General features: G+C 34.6%; 1 protein-coding gene across 4 annotated transcripts in view; it reads left to right on the top strand.

Moving 5' to 3' along the window:
- Window positions 1–1,608: 1,608 nt before the first annotated feature.
- LOC127834097 (glycogenin-1-like) overlaps window positions 1,609–15,922 on the top strand; it is a 101,981-nt gene continuing 87,667 nt past the window's right edge. For all 4 annotated transcript variants that reach the window (XR_008027808.1, XR_008027809.1, XM_052359705.1 and 1 more), the window contains exons 1-2: window positions 1,609–1,687; window positions 15,215–15,356. Coding sequence is in view for 2 of the 4 variants with exons in the window: in XM_052359705.1 (XP_052215665.1) it covers window positions 1,675–1,687; window positions 15,215–15,356 (155 nt within the window). In the remaining 2 variants the exon portion in view is untranslated. The remainder of the gene's footprint in view (window positions 1,688–15,214; window positions 15,357–15,922) is intronic.

A 15,922-nucleotide genomic window follows, 5' to 3' on the forward strand; every position in this document is an offset into this window, starting at 1 on the left:
TAGCTTCAGTACTCGTTTGAAACTCGACATGAATCATCTAAAAGGCTATACTATATCAACCTCCGCGCAGAGATTTAACTGGAACCAGCATAGCGGGAGCAAATCCCTGCCTTCATAACCAACCACGTGATGACAGCCTAGCCAAGTGGTACAATAATTGTACCATTGTTTTACTTTTTTTAATTTAGTTATTTTTTATTAGCAACATAAACCAGAAGCTGGCAGGATTTTCTTGTGATGGCAGAGATTGTATGTGAGAGCAAGGAACGACAACTCTGTGTGGAGATTGATACTATATGACTGTTTTGTAGGCGTGCAAATAATTTGTAAATATGGCGGTTAGCACTGTCTCAATGAAACTATAATATGATCGATATTTAGAGAAAATCATTATGTCCTCGATTTAGCTGTGTATTAAAAAATATTATAATATAACCATTTGTTGCATAGAAACGATAACTGCATTTAAATCGGCAATGTTTTGACAAAATATTGTCTAGACTTAGCTCCCAGTAGTAATCTGTATCATGTACACTTATATCATTGTATCGGCCTTTCATATTGGTTTCTAAGATGTGTTACTATGGCTTGATTGGTCATTGTCGGCTCGGGTACTACTTACATGTACCCCAGGTACTCTTAAGTATACTTACATATGTACCCTGCGTATGGTAAATATACTCAAACGTACCCGTGAATTTTAACGCTAAATCGGTCGTTGTCGGCTGTATTTTTAAACCTTAATTATGTTCATATTGATGTCAATTTGCTGTTAAATGGCCTCTATATTATCGAAACTCATGCTCAAAGCATTTCTATGCAGTTTTTTTAATGAGAAGTTTGTTTAAGATAAACATTATTGTTTTACGGTAATCGGTAGCGCGTTTTACGACATCGGAGTTTGGACGGGAATACAAATCGGGTACAGTCTATCGACCGGGTACGTTTAAGTATATTTACCCTACCCGGGGTACATGTGAGAATAGATAAGAGTACCCGGGGTACATGTAAGTAGTACCCGACTGACAATGACCAATTCAGCGTTACTATGCTCATGTGCTTGTTCTAAAAAAGTAATTCAATGGAAAAGCGAAACTCTTGCTAATGTTGTTCTTAAAATATTTTTACATTTTATTGAAAAATAAGCGGCATATAAAACATTTGATAAAGCTACTAGTAATCCATGAACAAGCTAACATAATTGTGTAACGTAATTAAAAATCATAGCATCACCCTGGAATAAATATGACCTACTTTCAAATGAAAACCGGAAATCACGAGGAAGATCGTCATAATAGTCATTTATAAACAGCAAATAAATTACAACTCTTACAATGGAAAAATATTGTTCAGCACTTCTTGATAGGTTTTCGTCAAATGCACGATACAATGACGAGGGCCGATACTATGAGAATAATAAATTTAAATTAATGTATAATTTTATAAGACAATACATTTTTTAAACGTCGCTTCATGTCTTTTAAATAAAATGAACCTCGGAATGCGTTGACATGTCCGTTAATAAAATCCCATACAAAATGTTGTGGATATTCAATCGGTTTACACACCGTGATAGTGACCGAAACTGTAACTCCGTGTTTTAGACCTCAACTCTCATCTGATTGGTTGCATTCTATATGGAATTTTGGCAGGCCAACTTGACAAACATAAACCATGTCTGAACGAGGTAAGAAATCGGTTATTTGCATGAATTGTAAGCGCATTACATGGCATGGTGTTCTTGAGTTAATAAGGAATCGATTTCGGTCGGAATTATGGCGTTTGATGGTGTGTAAAGCAATTGTCACATACTTCTTTCCACCATCATAGCGCGTGCAGAGGTTTCACATTTCGACCTTGACCCCGACTGAAAAATCAGATAATAATCCTATTTCACCGAAAGGTCATGTCATCGTATGACCGCACACATTTGCCTGCAAATGAGCTTAATTTCTGATATTATACTGTATTTTTTTTTAATTTGTTCCTCTGATTGAATCCTGTTTGTTATTTTGGCATTGGACATGTACCTCCTTTCAGTTTCAAAATGTAGAAAATCAAATTCAATGAAAAGTTGAACATGTATTATCCAAATTATTCATTAATGATTAATTTCTATCTTCCAGTGGAAGATAGCCTTTCCACACTTTTGAACTTTGTATTTAATAAGTTATGTTAAAGGCAATGTTGTTCAACTTGGTTTTATTGACTTATGACATTGTTTTCAATTATGATTATGCTTTCTTACAAAGCCTTTCTAGTTAAAATGCTTTAAAGCAATGCTATTCTTTATCTGTCCAAAAGCTATATGGTCTAACTCCCTTTGCTGGATGATTCTAAAAAAATGTCACGACATTTAACCTTTTATGTGGACAACTTACAGTGTTTTTTTTCATTCAAATTTGGGGCCTGTGAAGGGACCCATTCCCAATGGTAAAAAGTATATATAAATCAAAAAGGACCTGGCCCCATTCTCAAAATGGTGGAAAAAAACACTATGAAACGATATTTCATTTCATTGCTCAATGCATGCATACACATCTTAAACCACTAACTTTAAAAATCAAATTTTGCTTAACACATTTTCTGAAAATGGGCAGAAAGTGAAAATAATTTTCTGTGAATTATAAAAATGTATTTTTGTCTCAGTCAAGGTTTTTTTTTTTTTACTAAGAAAGTGATGCCGATAGTCGGCGTCTTCCCCTACCAGAATTTTTTCTCCTCAAAATGCAATTTTCCATCCAATATCATTTTTCACTAATTTATTAGCATTTATTTAAGCTTTAAATCGAAAATTGTTTATTTTGATCGCTTAATTATCCATCGCAATTCTAGCTCATTTGCGGTGGTCGCGAAATCACGTTAAAATAGAAATAAGCATCTATGGAGTTGGATTAGAATGTGTAGTTTGCAGTTCCTATTAATTTTTATGCCCCCTTTTCGAAGAAAAGGTGGCATATAGTGATCGAACTGTCCGTCTGTCTGTCTGTCTTTCCGTCACACTTTGTGTTTAGGTTTCGAAAAATGCTCATAACTTCTATGTCCCTTGAGATATAACCTTCATATTTGGTATGCATTTGTATATGGACAAGCCTTTCCATATGCACACAAATTTTTACCCCTGTGACCTTGACCTTGAACTTAGGGTCTGCGTTTAGGTTTCGAAATCTGCGTTTAGGTTTCTCAAAATGCTCACAACTTCTATGTCCCTTGAGATATAACCTTCATATTTGGTATGCATGTGTATATGGACAAGGCCTTTCCATACGCACACAATTTTTTACCCCTGTGACCTTGACCTTGAAGTTAGGGTCGGTGTTTAGGTTTCGAAATCTGCGTTTAGGTTTCGAAAAATGCTCATAACTTCTATGTCCCTTGAGATATAACCTTCATATTTGGTATGCATGTGTATATGGACAAGGCCTTTCTATATGCACATAATTTTTTACCCCTGTGACCTTGACCATGAACTTAGGGTCCGCGTTAAGGTTTCGAAATCTGCGTTTAGGTTTTGAAAAATGCTGATAACTTCTATGTCCCTTGAGATATAACCTTCATATTTGGTATGCATGTGTATATGGACAAGGCCTTTCCATATGCACACAAATTTTGACCCCTATGACCTTGACCTTGAACTTAAGGTCCGCGTTTAGGTTGCAAAATCTGTGTTTAGGTTTCGAAAAACGCTCATAACTTCTATCAAGCGTTTATAGGGGGCATAAGTCATCCTATGGTGACAGCTCTTGTTTTGCAAAGTCATGCAGAACATTTCGCACTTTATCACTGTAAATTTTGGTAGAAGAATCCTCAAACTAAACGTGCTTACATCTGAGTCGTTTAACGCATGCTATATAACGTAATGGATAAAGGGAAGTCACTCTAAATGTCATTAGTGTTTGTTAACGTTTTTTTTATGATTTTGACAGAAAACTTCTTTATTGTAAATTAATTGGGAAAAATGTCATCTAGATTTGATTGGGAATGGGGCTGTTGTTTTTTTTGCTTTGGGAATAATGCCTCCATTTTCTGGAGGCGCAGACAGTGGTGAAAAACCCCTGAAATCAGAGAAGATGAGTTATAGACAATGATTACAACAGTTTTTATTTTTTCCCCAAATATGTCTCTTTAGCACTCTATTTTCCCCTTTCACCCAGCGTCCAGCGTCTTCCCCTTTTTCTAAAAAAAAAACCTGCAGTCTATTTGATTAAAAAACTTACTTGTACGCTACTTTGTATGTGGTTGTATAAACCTTGGTTGTTATAATATATTAGGTATTAGAAATTCTTTTACTTTTTCCTGATTTTCAGAAAATGTTGCATGGAACAATCTTTGCACACACATTGCGAAAACAGGTGACATGACGATAAACACGTGTTTTGTGGGTATACCCGGGTCCCATCCCAATTGAATGCTAATTTTATTATGCCTATTGCAATCGAGTACTCTCGCTTTTGGACGTGACATCACAATATCAGGTGAACAACACGAGTAGTGGTTTTAATTTGCAGGTTTGTTTAGAACTATTGGCTTTGCCTGGTTAAACACGGCGACACTGTAAATATACAATTTTGGCATGGATATAACGCGAATTTAATCAATTTTTATAGGTAAATCATTTATTGCGGCATTGTCTGCATTATTTCAGAAATTATTTGACTTGCTTCCTTAACCGCTAGATACACGGTAATCAGAGGATATAGACTAAGCCAGGAAACAGTTACAGACTGAGCAAAGCAAGGACACTGTCTAATGACTCATTTTGTATCTTTCTGAAAATGTGCATGTGTCTGCAATTCTTATTTTAAGAGCCAATGTGTAACCTGACACATCAAGGTCTAAACCACTTTTTACATTCAGTGAGGGCTGTGGGCTATTATTCACTTCTGCTAGAATATATTTTGTAGAAAAATATTATAAAAACCATAGTGTTATGATTTGCATTTAAGCCAGACCTATTAATCCAATTATAGTAAGACATGAATTATCTTGAGACAGGTCTGTCAAACTTAGCTGACCTTGCAAATTTCACCAGGATGTTTTATCAATTTAACCCTGGTGTCTGTCTGCCATTTACAGGTTCAATGTGTTTTTATTTGTCCCAGGTAAACAGTAAAAGATTAAGTAGTGGAATACATTCAAGGTTACAGAGATAATGATACAATTGTGGGAATATTGAAGCTCTACTCTACAAAACATGTTTTAGATTTTTGCAACTTTACTTGTCAGACAAGATTAATGTCTTGCCTTTAATGAAAACTGTCTAATGGGTTAAAGGTACAAATGCATGGTAGGTTTTAAAACATACACTTTTATTCAGCTATGTTTTAGTAAGAATGACCGTATACCAGTGAAGTCCATTTAAACTGACCAATAGTGGGTTATTTATGGTCAAATGTTCCTGGCCTGTCATGGTTAAACTCACTGTCATTTTTACAAGGCTCGGTGAATGTGTTTATTGGTATACATGAAATAGATAAAATTATTAACAGTGTCATGTGAAATTGAGTCAAATGCCATATCACTGTTTTTTTTCACCATTTTGGAAATAGGGCTTGGTCCCTTTGGAGTGGGAAAAATTGCGGCGTTTTGAACAAAATTGGGAAATTTATGTTGCTGTTTGTTTTTTGCTAACAAATGCGTCAGAAATATTAAATTTGTTTAAGTGTTACTTGTAGAGCTGGATTGAAGATTAACTAAACGTTGATCTAAAAAAATAATATTTTTTTTAAACCTTCAATTGAGAATTGTTAGGTTCCATTTGGGAGAAATATATACTTTTTTCCATTTGAACAAAAAAAAACACTGCTGTGGGACTTGTGTATTGTAGCATAGTCAGTTTAGAAGCTACCATGTTGGCTTTATGGTTATGCCCTTGTCTGGTCGTTTTATGGGCCGAAATTTTGTTCCCCTATTGCAGCTAAAAATTCCCCCTCCAAATTTTTTATATATATTAATTTTTTTATATGCCCATTTAAAAAAAAACGAGACGTATTATAGTTTCACCTTGGCGGCGGGCGGGCTTGGGTGGGCGGGCGTTTGGCGTCCACAGCAGTTTCCGCTCTCTAATTCAAATAATTATCATCCTTTCTTCACCAAACTTAGTCAGAAGTTTTATCTAGACAATATCTAGGCCAAGTTCAAATATGGGTTATGACGGGTCAAAAACTAGGTCACAGGGTCACTTAGTGCATTTCAAGCATTTAGCATGGTTTCCGCTCTCTAATTGAAGTAGTTTATGTCCGATCTTCACCAAACTTGGTCAGAAGTTGTATCTGGACAATATCTAGGTCAAGTTCGAATATGGGTCATGCCAGGTCAAAAACTAGGTCACGGGGTCACTTCGTGCATTTCAAGCATTTAGCATGGTGTCCGCTCTGTAATAGAAGTAGTTTTCATCCGATAATCACCATACTTGGTCAGAAGTTGTATCTAGACAATATCTAGGTCAAGTTCGAATATGGGTCATGCAGGGTCAAAAACTAGGTCACAGGGTCACTTAGTGCATTTCAAGCATTTAGCATGGTGTCCGCTCCCTAATTGAAGTAGTTTTCATCTGATCTTCACCAAATTTGGTAAGAAGTTGTGTCTGGATGATATGTGGGTCAAGTTCAAATATGGGTCATCAAGTTGTCCAAAACCTTTAAACGGGCGTATCTTGTGACAGTTTGGCACTCTTGTTTACTTTAATTATAAAATAGGTATACCAGCTGGTATGGTGTTATTAACCTTCGATTAAATGATTATATGTATATTTATGTAAATTACATTAAAATATAGCAATTCAAAGTGTTAAATGGTTGGTGAAAAGATCTTCTAAAATTCCCCTTTTTGCCCAAAACAATGCGAAATAATTCCCCCCTTTTAAGGGCCCCGGCCCCAAATCCCCCAAAGTGTAGCAAGGGCCCTGTGTAACAGTCAGGTATTGTGGTATAATTGGCAAACAGGTTAGCTCCTGACCAGCTCTCTGTTGTTTTTTTTCGTTCAAATTTTGGGGCCTGTTCTAGGGGGACCCATTCCCATTGATTAAAAAGTTTATATTTTTCCCAAATTGGACCTACAAATTCCCAATTGAAGGTTTCAAAAACAAAAATCATTTTAGATCAATAAATCTCAACATTTAATTCATCTACCATCAAGCCCTATAAGTTTTACCTTAGTAAATGTATGCAAATCATTTATTCTTAATTTTAAAGAATTTGTTAGCAAAAAGACAGCAAACATATTTCCCAATTTCAGCCAAAACGATGAGATTTTCCCAATTTAAAGAGATCCTGTGCCATTCCCAAAATGTTGGGGAAAAAACACTGCTGGTGTTGGCTGGTCTGTAGCTATTCTGGCCACATACATCAAAGAACAACTTCTGGCATGATGTGTCTCATTTTCTTTGCAAATATATTTTGTATAATTAATATCTATTCCCTTACAAAAAGGCATTATAGTTGACTATTATGATGTATTAACCCTTTACCACTAGGATATCCATTTTGACTATTTGTAGTTCCTTAGCAAGTTAAATTTAATTAAAGACCTTTTTTACTTGATCCACGTTTTAAATGCTTCATTTCCAACCTTTAGATACTGTTGAGCAGCAAACAGTATAAAACCTGAACAGACTGTGAGTTACTTGCAGGCTGTTCTGGTTTTATGCTGGTTGCACAATCCATTTTCACATTGCTTCTGAGTGCATAAGGGTTAAATACTAGGCCATATTTTGCCTTGTTTTCAATGCATGACTTCTTAATAAGCACAGGGGTTTTTCTAGCCATTTTGGTAAAAGATGTTTGTTTTTTTTAATCGATAAAATGGCAAATTTAGGACATTTTTATCAACAAAATGGTCCAAATTGGGATTTTTTTTATCAACAAATATTAACACATCAAACCTTTTCCTGGCCATTTGGGGAAAAAATCATAAAAAATAAAGCTTTATCCTTTGTTAGATGTTAATGAAATAAAATTGAGATGTAATAATCATTAGACATTTTGTTGACAATTTTTTAATGGGATCGGGTGACGTCTGTTTGCTTTCGGATGGGGTCCGTTTTATGGCCTTTTGTACAATATAGCAGAAAAAAACCTTGAAGCATTATGAATATCTAAAACATGTTAAAGATAACATTCAAGCATTTTAATGTTGCTATGTGAAACAATGTCATATTTGGATGACATCAAAATATAAGCATTGATAAGGAAATTTTTATAAACAGGATTTTTTCTTACCATTTTTGGAAAATAACAGATAACTATGAAAATGTTTACCGCGATTTTTACCCTTCTTTATAAAGTACCCGTAAAGGTACTTACCTAATTGAAGAAAAACTACAAAATTGCCAATTGCTGTCTGAAATTTTCCCAAAAGGAAGGCACAGTCTGTCAATTTTGTTCCAAAAGTGCATTATCTGTAAGTTAACAAATGAAGTGAGCACTAACACTGAACATTAAGCCAAAATGAATGTAAATCAATTTGAGTTGATTTTTGCTTTTGATACCAAGCAATGAAAAAAACCTTATAATTCCCAATTGGAAGATTTCACGCGCAAATTTTCCCAATTTCAGGGTTTTTCGCCAAATTTTTTCCCTTACTTGTGTGTGGCGTTTAAACTTTGAGTAGCCAGAAATTTTTGCTAAAGGAAATGTTACTACATAAAGATTTTTTCGACCTTAACATTTCATAGGAAATTTTAGTTTAATGAAAACAAACAAATTTCCAAAAAGATATTCCGGAATAGATGCAATGTTTGACTAAACAAAGATAATGCTTTTCACTATACCATAGGAATCTCTTTGTTTTGTAGAAATTTTAAATGAATAAATAATAATAATTGTTTTATTTTTCGTCAGTTTTTAGAAACTACCACCAATTTGCACATGCCTTAAATAGTTGGCAACAGCATCAAATAGGGGATTTGTTTAACAGACTTCTCATTGTGAATTGTGTTAGTACAAACATGAAGTAACATAGTCTTCATGTACATGTCTGTTACCACTATGATGTACTGAGCCAACAAAGTATATTATGCATGGTAAGAAGTTACCTGGAAATCGTTTCTAGGTGATTGAAAGATTTGGGGAATTCTTGAAAAAATGTTTGTTTTTTTGATGATGGCAGTGACTGAAGCAGCTTTTTTTTTCATTCTTTATTAAGTACTGGAAAACAGCACTTTCACACTAAAAAATATTATTTGTTTAAGTTTTTTTAGAAGGTGAAGTAAACAGAATGTTATTATTATAAAAAAACTGAAATAAAACAAACATGACGTCATAAACACTTTGAAAATTTCCTAAATACAGCACTTAAATTGTGCAAGATATGGTAAAATAAAACCATGGTAGCACAAAACCTTAAAAAGGTTTGATGAAACAAAATCCATTGACAACATTAACCCTTTGCATGCTGGGAAATTTGTAGTCTGCTAAAATGTTGTTTGCTGAATTTCTAAAATTAGCATTTTCTTCGATTTTTTTCAAAGAATACTATCAGAATAGCAAACAGCTTGGATCCAGATGAGACGCCACAAAACGTGGCGTCTCATCTGGATCCAAACTGTTTGCAAAGTCCTTCAAAATACTGTTCCAGCACTGAAAGGGTTAATGGTCTGAGTATAAGCTAAGGAAACTTAACAAAGTCTTTGTTTAGCCTTAGAAAATATACTATCCACAAAATGCTGTGCCAAGCAGTGGTGTTGATAAGCCATTCCTGGCTGAGAATACAGTTGCAGTGAGACAGTACTGGGCTTGAGTGCCATCTTAATGTTATAATTTGTGCCAACAACATTTAGGTAATTTTTTTTTATGGTAAATTAATTAATAAAGATATTTTTATTAACTTGTTTTAGCAATTTTATCTTTCCACAACATTCGTTAAACATTGAACAAATATTGAGATAAAACAGTGATAAAATTTTTAAGTGTCGCCAACAGACGTTTTGTCATTATTTGGACCAGTTTGTCGGTTTTAATTTTGTTTTATTTAATTTCTGTGGTTTTTAAAAGCCTTTGAAAGTGAACAGTATTTAAGTTTATGTGTGACAAGCAAACATTTTGTTTACTTTCACTTGATCAGGTGATCTTTCATATCAAAGTTAATTATAGTTTGAACTTTTGAATGTTTCTTGATGACATTAAAAGAAGTACAGAGCACATTTCAAGAAACTTTTATCCACTGATAATTGTAAAAAAGAGCCAATCTGGGTTGGGGTGAAATGGCTCTTGTTGAGTAGTATAAAACCCAAATTATTGACACTGATACAGTCAAAACCCTATGGCTTGAACTCGCTTGGCTCGAATTTCCGGTTGGCTCGAACTCTCATCAAAGTACCGATTTTTTATTGCTATATGTTCATATAAAATTTTGTCGGATGGCTCGAATTCGTGAGGCTCAAATTATCGGATGGCTCGAACTGTTTTCACAGTCACTTTGACAATTTTCACACGTTCTTTTGTTTGGATGGCTGGAACTCGCTTCGCGTCGCATAAACTGTTAATCGATTAGGACCGCTTAATTGATTGAACACCAGTTGCAAACATGTCATCGAATTAATTGTTAATTGATTTGAGTTAACGATGACATTTTGTATCAATGTAATCAGAAATTATCTCGAGGAGTGCGAAAACTCGCAGAATGTTCAATCTCAACTGGATGTAGATAAATTTTGTTTCTCGACGTCAGCTAAGGAACACAACGCAGACTGACCAGCGTTTTTTTTCCTTCTTTGAACGGATCCGGTTAACGGCCCTGTTCCCAATCGGGACCGGACCTGGTCCCAAAATCGCCGAAGGACCCTTCCCAATTTAGAAAACGGTCTTATCCAAAATAGTTTATATAAAAACGGCCTCGTATCGATTCGAAAATCCCAAATAGACCATCTTTTTTGTCTCAAAACGACTTCAGAAGTTAGTAAACAAGTATGAAAAGGAAACGGTTGTTGTTGTAGTTGTTCTTTTAGAATGAGGCCGACGCAACTTCCGATAGGTGGAGCCACCTAGTTACCAAGTTGACTGTTCCCCGGCCGGCATACATAATGTGCATTATTGAATGCTGGCGGGGAAACAGTCAACCAAATAAGGCAATAGTAGTAAAATTGACCTTGTTTTGTACGCTTCGATAACAATGTTTCACATGTTCATGACAGTTGTTTATTGAACGTTCTCGTTAAATACAGATTCAATATACAAAATAAAACCCTTATCCGAAAAGAATGATGGATATTTCGAAACGCCGACTTTGACCAAATATTTTCCGGTGTACGGTCTTTTCTGCCCCTGGTCTTTTCTCCCTCTTGGACATTTTTCCCCCTAGTCTTTTCACCTCCTAATACCCTAGTCTTTTCTCCTCCCAGCATATTTTATACTGGGGGATTAATCTGCTACTTTTAACACCTATAAATTCATTATCTGACCAAGTAAAAGATCAATTGATTGACATTTTTAAAGGGCATGAGAGAAAGGGAAATTGCACTTTAGAAGACAAAAGTCTCCTGCTGCTGTATGAAGGATTTTTAAGAGGCGAAAGAAACCATTGGAAACCATTGAGACTGACAAATGGTGAAATTGCTTGTAATAAGCACGTCACCCTTTGACACAATGTTTTCCACCTAAATTTCTGTTTTCCATTATAACAATGGTCATCTGCTCGTCCTTTTAATTTAGACAAGTTATTTCAAATTGCCACACAAAGTAATTGTTTAATTGGGCTTTATGCCATTTTAAACAATTTTCAGTTATATTGCGGCAATACCCATTAATTCTACAGGGGTTCCACTGGCCCAAAAAAAGTTGTCGCCACTTTTTCGCGGCGTGAATACTGTCGGTTATTCCACCTTATTAATAAGAACAATCATCTTAAGAAACCTTACTACATTAATGTCATTGACTATATTATCACTTTAAAAAGTATGTTATTTCATAAAAAAAAACAATAAGTACCTTCATAATTCATACCTTCATAAGTATTAATAAGCTTTATTTGTATATAAAAAACATTTTTTCAACTTGATAAACAACACAGATAACCAAAATAATCTAATAATGTTAACATCAATGTATTAAACAGTATGCTGCATAAATGTTTCGAAATTAATTATTTAAACATAAAATCACACCAATGTTCATCATTTGAAAGGGAATCAGAAAATAAAGCATCTCACTTCAAATTGTTTAACAGTTATATTTGGTCATTTGGACATGATATACATCAGCTTCTGTTGTTAGCAAGTTTTCTTATAGTGGTGGATGATTTCCAGGTTCAATTAAATGACTGTTGTTCACGCCTTTTTCCTGACAGAAAGGCCCAGATAATTGCCACAATCCATTCTAGTTGCCTGAAATAACATAAAACATATTTTTACAAACTATCAACATCAAACCAACACATAAATGTACCTATCTTTAAATTTCCGAATTTAACATATCCGAAATATAGTACATCGAGTGAATGTTTTATATTTAATTCAGAAATTGTTGTTTTCTTAATCAATTTATATCCTTCCCAGAACATTACAATAATGAATCTATTAAACAGAAATGCTCACAAATACCTGTTGAAACAAGTTTTTATTTGTTGATGTGGAGAAATTAAATGCTTTTGCCAGCCCCATGGTTTTGATTTTAACAAAGAAATAGCGGCCCAAATAATCATTATAGTTATTGATCGTCGTGACAGTTTGTCCCCGTGTTACTTAACTTATTGCTCAATATCATAAAGGAGCCGTTAATCCGATAATAACCCCCATAAAACTTGACAATAGCAGTAAAAACACCATTTGTAACACTTACACGCTTCGGTGATTTCTAATGCACTCTGCACTGTAGGTCGCTTACATCGTCGTAAATCAATATTTACAACGGACAAACGCTGGCCGCTAATGCTCGGTCGCGTGCTTTCGACTCGCAGTACATTTTCGGATAGGATTTTACCGATTTTTTTTAATTCGGCACTTATAAAAAATTGGAGCCACATTTAAAAATTTAGCGCCATTTGGCGCCAATGGCGATCGACAGCGGAACCCCTGATTCTATCTGGAAAATCAGTTCTTATTTTTTTTTAAATAAATTGGTATTTGTTATACAGACTTATGATCTACCCTATCCCAGAATGCCATTGATAGTGTATAGAAGCATTGTTTACTACATAAAATAGATTCCAGTTGATGTATTTGTATGATTTTTGATATTTCCCAATTTGATGGATTTCACGACGCGAAAATTCCCAATTTGAAGGATTTCGCGACTCAAAAATTCCCAATTTCTAGGGGACAGGACCTGTTCCCAAACAGGTGAAAAAAACGCTGCTGACATAATGTTATTCTTGAAAACAGTAGAAATAAATCCTGGTGGATTGTATATGTAGTACTGTCTCATACATGTATGTAAATGATGTGTATAAAGTGCTGATGCATGTTTTGTTCCATAGTGCTCTGTGTTACCAGAAAATGTGCTACGTTAAAACGTGCTGATATAATTTACTACATGTATATGATATGTGTTTGTATTTGCTACTGTTTTAAATTTTGATAAATAAAAGTAATAAGTATATATTTGGTTCTTTTTAATTTAAAAGCAGAAAGTAGTACGAAGTACTGTACAGACTTTAAGCATTTTGTGTACTCTACAACTGGAGGTGAAAATGTAATGCAGATTTGTTCGTAAACAAAAGTTTATTAGAAATCGGATGGCTCGAATTCCGGATGGCTAGAACTTTTGTTGCCGGTCCCGTTGAGTTCGAGCCACCAGGTTTTGACTGTATATGTAATTAGAATTCTTCCATAATAAAAAATTAGCGTCTTCCACTTAAATAAGAAATCAATTCGCTTTCCAAATAAATAGTAAGCACCACCATAAAACCTCAAACAGGCTTTCATCCCTGAGTTTACAATGTATTTAAAATAATTTTAGTGGTTCATTTGCCAGAAATCCCCCCCCCCCCCCCCCCTCCCAAAAAAAAAGAACGACGTCATTTCTTGTGTTTGTTTCTTTTAAATAGTGTCTTTACTTCATCATGTGATTTTTTCCTTCTAAATAAAGAACCTGTTAAAAGTATACTTTCCCAATGTGTAATAAGGAAAAACTACCAAATTCCCATTTGCCATCTGAACAATTTCAATTAGGAAGGAAAATTGTGTCAATGCCATTCCAAAAATGAATTATCTGAAAATGAACAAATAAAATGAGCACTGAAACTGAAAATTTCAAGCCAAATGAAAATGCAACAAATATTTGATTCGGTTTGTGCAATTTATACTAAGCAATTAAAAAGACCTACATGTATTATTCCCAATATGATTATTTTCCCAATTTAAGGGATTTTCGCGCTAATATTTCCCAATTGGTATGGTACATGTTCTTTTCCCAATTAGCCCAAAAACAATCGCAGTCTTCTTAGGGGACTAGCAACCTCTTCTTTTCTGCAGTTCCTCCTTTTCTCCATTTAAATAAAAGTCATGACCAGTAGTGTGTTTTTCAAATTTAGATCCGGTACGGGGACCCATTCCCAACGTTATAAGAAGTATATATTTATCCCAAATGGGACTTAAAAATTCCCAATTGGTTTCCAAAAAAATTTTTTTTTAATAAGTCTAAACATTTCAAATTATCTCCAAATCTAGCTCCAGAAGTTATATGTTAGAAATAACATATTTAAATCACTTTTAATATCAATTTTAATGTATTTGTAAGCATAACATGCACAACATTAATTTCCAAATATTTGTCTAAAAGACGCAATATTTTCAAATCTAAAGGGACCCAGCACAATTCCAAAAATGGTGAAAAAAACTGAGCTAAAATTTAAGATGTGCAATACTCAGCATCCCCAGCGATCAATACATACATGTACATTCCTGAGTTAAATGCCCTTGAACACAGCAGACAAACCAGGGGGGGGGGGGGGGGGGTGAGTGGATAGACATAAATGTTTGTGAAGAGGCTCGAGGTCTGACTGTCAAACTATAAAATAAAGAATACAAGTATTTTTAACATTATATTTGCTTAAGTTTCAATTCCAAAATCTGGATAGTTAAAACAAATAAAAAGACTGCAATTATAAAAAGAATTGTTTTTGGAAACCTTCAATTGCAATATTTGGGAAGTCATTTGGAAAATAAAAAAAATCAATATTAGGAATGGGGCCACATTTCAGCCCCCAATTTGACACAAAAAACCTAATTACACTTCTAACTCCAGCAGTTTTAATATGATAACAATTTTTTTTCTTTCAGATAAAACAGAAGCGTTTGTAACGCTAGCCACCAATGACACATACAGTATAGGATGTCTGGTATTGGGTGCGGCCCTACGAAGGGTACAGACCACCCGGCGACTGGTCGTCATGATCACAGAGGGCGTGTCAAACCCCATGAGGTAATCCAGGCTTTCTTCTTCTTATGTTAAAGGAGGCATATGTTTTGCCTCTTTTTGTTTGTCTGTATGTATGACTTATTGCCTCCATGTATTGTGCGTAGTGCGTTCAAGTAAGACTGATGTCAGTTACTGGAATTAGTATATGCATTTAATAATTAAGTACAGTTAAAGCAGCCAACCCAGAAAAAGTGTGAAATGTTAAACTTATTGCTGTGACATGACTGAAATACTGTTGGAAACAGGTTTGAAATGGTAAACTGACAGTCATGAAATCACTGAAATACTGTTGAAAACGGATGTGAAATGGTAAACTGATAGCTGTAATATGACTTAAATACTGTTGGAAATGGGTGTGAAATGGTAAACTGACAGCTGTGATATGACTGAAATACTGTTGGAAACATGTGTGAAATAGTAAACTAATAGCTGTGATATGACTTAAATACTGTTGGAAATGGGTGTGAAATGGTAAACTAATAGCTGTGATATGACTGAAATACTGTTGGAAATGGGTGTGAAATGGAAAACTGATTGCTGTGATATGACTGAAATACTGTTGGAAATGG

The sequence above is a fragment of the Dreissena polymorpha genome, chromosome 6, assembly GCF_020536995.1.
Source record: "Dreissena polymorpha isolate Duluth1 chromosome 6, UMN_Dpol_1.0, whole genome shotgun sequence".
Classification (NCBI taxonomy): domain Eukaryota; kingdom Metazoa; phylum Mollusca; class Bivalvia; order Myida; family Dreissenidae; genus Dreissena; species Dreissena polymorpha.